This window comes from Anneissia japonica, unplaced genomic scaffold, assembly GCF_011630105.1.
Source record: "Anneissia japonica isolate Jap-2015-1 unplaced genomic scaffold, ASM1163010v1 scaffold426_len1935630_cov189, whole genome shotgun sequence".
Lineage (NCBI taxonomy): Eukaryota > Metazoa > Echinodermata > Crinoidea > Comatulida > Comatulidae > Anneissia > Anneissia japonica.
This window is the reverse complement of record NW_022713172.1, coordinates 1,588,119-1,591,580: the sequence shown is the minus strand read 5'-3', so window position 1 is coordinate 1,591,580 and position 3,462 is coordinate 1,588,119. Positions and strand designations below refer to the sequence as shown.

The following is a 3,462-nucleotide window of genomic DNA, read 5'->3' as shown; positions in this document are numbered from 1 at the left end:
GAAATTAAAAACAAACAATTGAAAGACAAAATTTTTTGAGCTTTGGCAAAAAAAAAAATTGGTCGGGTGATTTTGTTATTATTATTATTATTATCTATAGTACTAAATTATTTGTAATATTTATACATTGCCATTTTTCTCTATGTTAATACTGTTCATTTATCTAGTTTCTCAATTCTAAGTTGTCTAAGCCATCTGCTGTTTATTAACAATAATTATCACCCTTTGTGTTTATATCAACTTGTTTATAAGCCCGGTGATACCCTTTGTTATTATAATTAAGTCATCAGGATTAACTCACATTTTAATTCCATCCCAACCCCACCCCGCCAACTACGATAAGCTAAAAGATAAAGAATTGAACCAATGACATAAAAATTTCATCTCTTTTTAACCTACAAAAAATAAAAACAAAACATGATAAAACACAATTTCTTACCCACCCCCCCCCCCCCAAGACTTAGTTAAACAGTTACAAATCATTTCCCTACCCACACTACGACAAACAGTTGTAGTTAAAGAAAAAAAAAACAAAATAAAACAAACTAGAAAGAACAGCAATGCAGAAAAGAACAAAATTAAGATATTACATTATGCCATGGAGGAATTAGTTATGCCAACTTGTACAGTGTTTGTTAATCAGTCATGAGGAGGACTTGAGGTCAGGTTGAAATATTCATGTGATATTAAAAAGTGTGTCCGTTTCTTTCTCTAGTATTCATATATGAACAAACGTGGACCCCTCTTCATGTTTTATAAAATATTAGATATATAGTATTGGTAAGATAGTAAAGTTACCGTATATTATAAAGTACTGTATAATGGGCAGATCATTTAGGTCGGATACTAAACAAGGCGGTCCTAGAGGACCTAATTCTTTGGTACTACTGTACCTGAGTAAAGAAACAGTTTCATGGACGACTGGTTTGAACCTAGATAAGATGTTGATTTAATCTTACAACAATAAAAGACGATGATTCATCGGCTATGATCATAATATAACATCTTTTTATAATCCACGATCCCTCGCCTTTTATTGTATTCATATCGCACGCACCGCAATAATTGGCTATTGTATGCCATGTATTGTGAACTATTCTCGGAGATTATATTTCGTTTATCGGGGATATCCAGGGTATAATAATATGTATAATATTTGACCTACCCGGGGCCACCTTGCATTTTATGTTTAATTTAAAAATGGAAAAAAATAAAGATGACGCTGCAAGTGAATAAGAAACTTTTTGATAGTTAGGCAACCAAGCAGAATGGAAAGGTTTATAAATTAAGAATCCTAACCACATCCGAATGAATCTACCTCAGATTAGAACGGTGAGGGGGCCCGAAAAAATCCTCTTTTTCTTCGTGGTGCAGGATGGAGTAATCCATAGGGCAGCCATTGCAAAGAGGATAATTCCTTAGCATGGCCTATTTACGAGGACTACACACTTTGATGAGGATAAAATATGATACTTTACTTGTTTAACCAAATTTAATATTTTCCAGTAGCTTTATGTTTGAATCAGCTAGATTAACAATTTGATATTAGTGTAGTTACCAATTCAAGTAGGTACTAGATAAGCCAAGGAGATAAACATCCTTGGATAAGCGGAACCATAGTTATAGTTACGTATAAACACGAGCTTACAACAAGTGCCAGCTGAGAAAGAAGATTAAATTAAATGGTTTAACCAACACACCCCAACCCCTCCCCCAGTCCCTCTGGAGAAAAAAGGGAGAACACCATCTTTTTCCATTCTTTGGGAATAAACATCATATGGACGTTCAGATTAAAATTGGCCAGAATTACACTTTCAAAGGTACTGGACCCCGCAGGGATTATTTGCAGTTTCATGGGACTCTACCAGCCCAGAATTCAAAAAGCCTCCACCGGAATTGTCAGGCTTCCTGTCCAATAGATGCCCCCGCTTCCCTAAATGCAGTGCAGTGGCGGCGCTACTGGGGGGGGGGGGATTTTCTGCACCCCATCCCTTACCGTATCGGGTGCCACCCTATCTCTTATTGTATCTCCGGTCTGCTATGAGAAAACATATTTCCCCCCTAATATTTTACCTAAGATGGCACTAAACAGGTGGTACCATATATATTTCTCAGTACCTCGTCTCCAATAAAATAAGAGTTCACAACCATATACCGTACCAGTTGGGGATGGAGATTAAACATGACTTCGGAAGGTTTAGCTTCCCCCTTCTGTCAAAAACACCTCCCCTTCCTTAACGAATATATACCCCACAGCAATGCTTGCTATTTGCAATAATCGTTCTTCATCGAAGTTTGTGTATACATTGTGCGTACACACGTGCAAAACACACGTCTGGAGCTCGTACTTCGAGACTTCGAGTATTGTAAATTATTACTTCGATGGAATGTTATTTGAATTGTGTCCTGAGTGCACAGCAGTACTTTTAGAGGCTGTGCTACATTGTATTTTATAAGTATTTATTTAATTGTAACGTTTTATTAAGGATAGAAAGTTAAGTTATTAATTAGTATCATAATACTCACATGATGTTTAGTTGCATTTGCACGGTGACTGAGACAGAACGTGCAGATTGTCCTCGGAGAATTGTCGCAAGTGGGTCTGTAAAGTGTTCTGTGCATACATGGTTGATCGATATTCTCATTCCCGACTAATAACACAGTTCCCAGATGGTTGATGTAACTTGTAGCTAATCGCAATGTTTCAATTTTCGACAGTTTCCTATCTGCCGGCTCTGTCGGAATGAGTCCGCGTAGGGCCTGAAAAGCACTGTTTACACTGTGGGTGCGATCCCTCTCTCTTGCGTTAGCAGCACATCGTGGACGCTCATTATTATTATTAAATGTTTGTAAGCCTAAATCAGACATACTTTTTCTTTTTCTATTTATACGACTGTTTGCTTTATCGGGATCAGATGAGGACCCATCGCTCCCTGAATCAATAGTATCTATAATTTCCACATCCGATGAAACCGAATCTTTCGAATATTTTCTTTTCGACATCATAACCTATTGCAAAAAAAATAAACGCACTCGAAACGGTTTGCTGTACCTTTATGAGTTGGCAAAGTTTGTGCCGTGGCAGCTCAATTTTTCTTCAATACTTCCTATCAAGCGATAGATGGAATGGATTTACGGAGCACAGCTGTGGAAGCCTGACACTACTTACGATAGCAATTGTATAAATCAACAATGCCGCATGGAATCCACTTCCCGTCTGGGTAGGTTTTATCACGTGTAAAAGTAGGCGGATCACTTGCGCACGCATGCTTTACTAGTTTAACAATCACAATTTCAGTGAGCATATCAACAGAGACAATAGTAATCTTTAATCGACTCAATTGCAACAAAAGTAATAAAATGCAAAGTTAACGCAAGTATACAGTGTAGTTATATTGTAGGCTACAATAAAAGAACCGTAAAAACAGGAAGTTTGATATTCATCCGGGTGTCATGATATAG

The 3,462-nt window shown here is 37.2% G+C and overlaps 1 protein-coding gene across 1 annotated transcript in view; it reads right to left on the bottom strand.

The window, feature by feature from the left end:
• LOC117108356 (basic helix-loop-helix transcription factor scleraxis-like) overlaps positions 1-3,199 on the bottom strand; it is a 16,261-nt gene extending 13,062 nt beyond the window's left edge. Inside the window, exon 1 of the mRNA XM_033250349.1 lies at positions 2,527-3,199. Within this exon, the coding sequence (XP_033106240.1) occupies positions 2,527-3,006 (480 nt within the window). The 5' untranslated portion in view covers positions 3,007-3,199. The remainder of the gene's footprint in view (positions 1-2,526) is intronic.
• Positions 3,200-3,462: the final 263 nt, after the last annotated feature.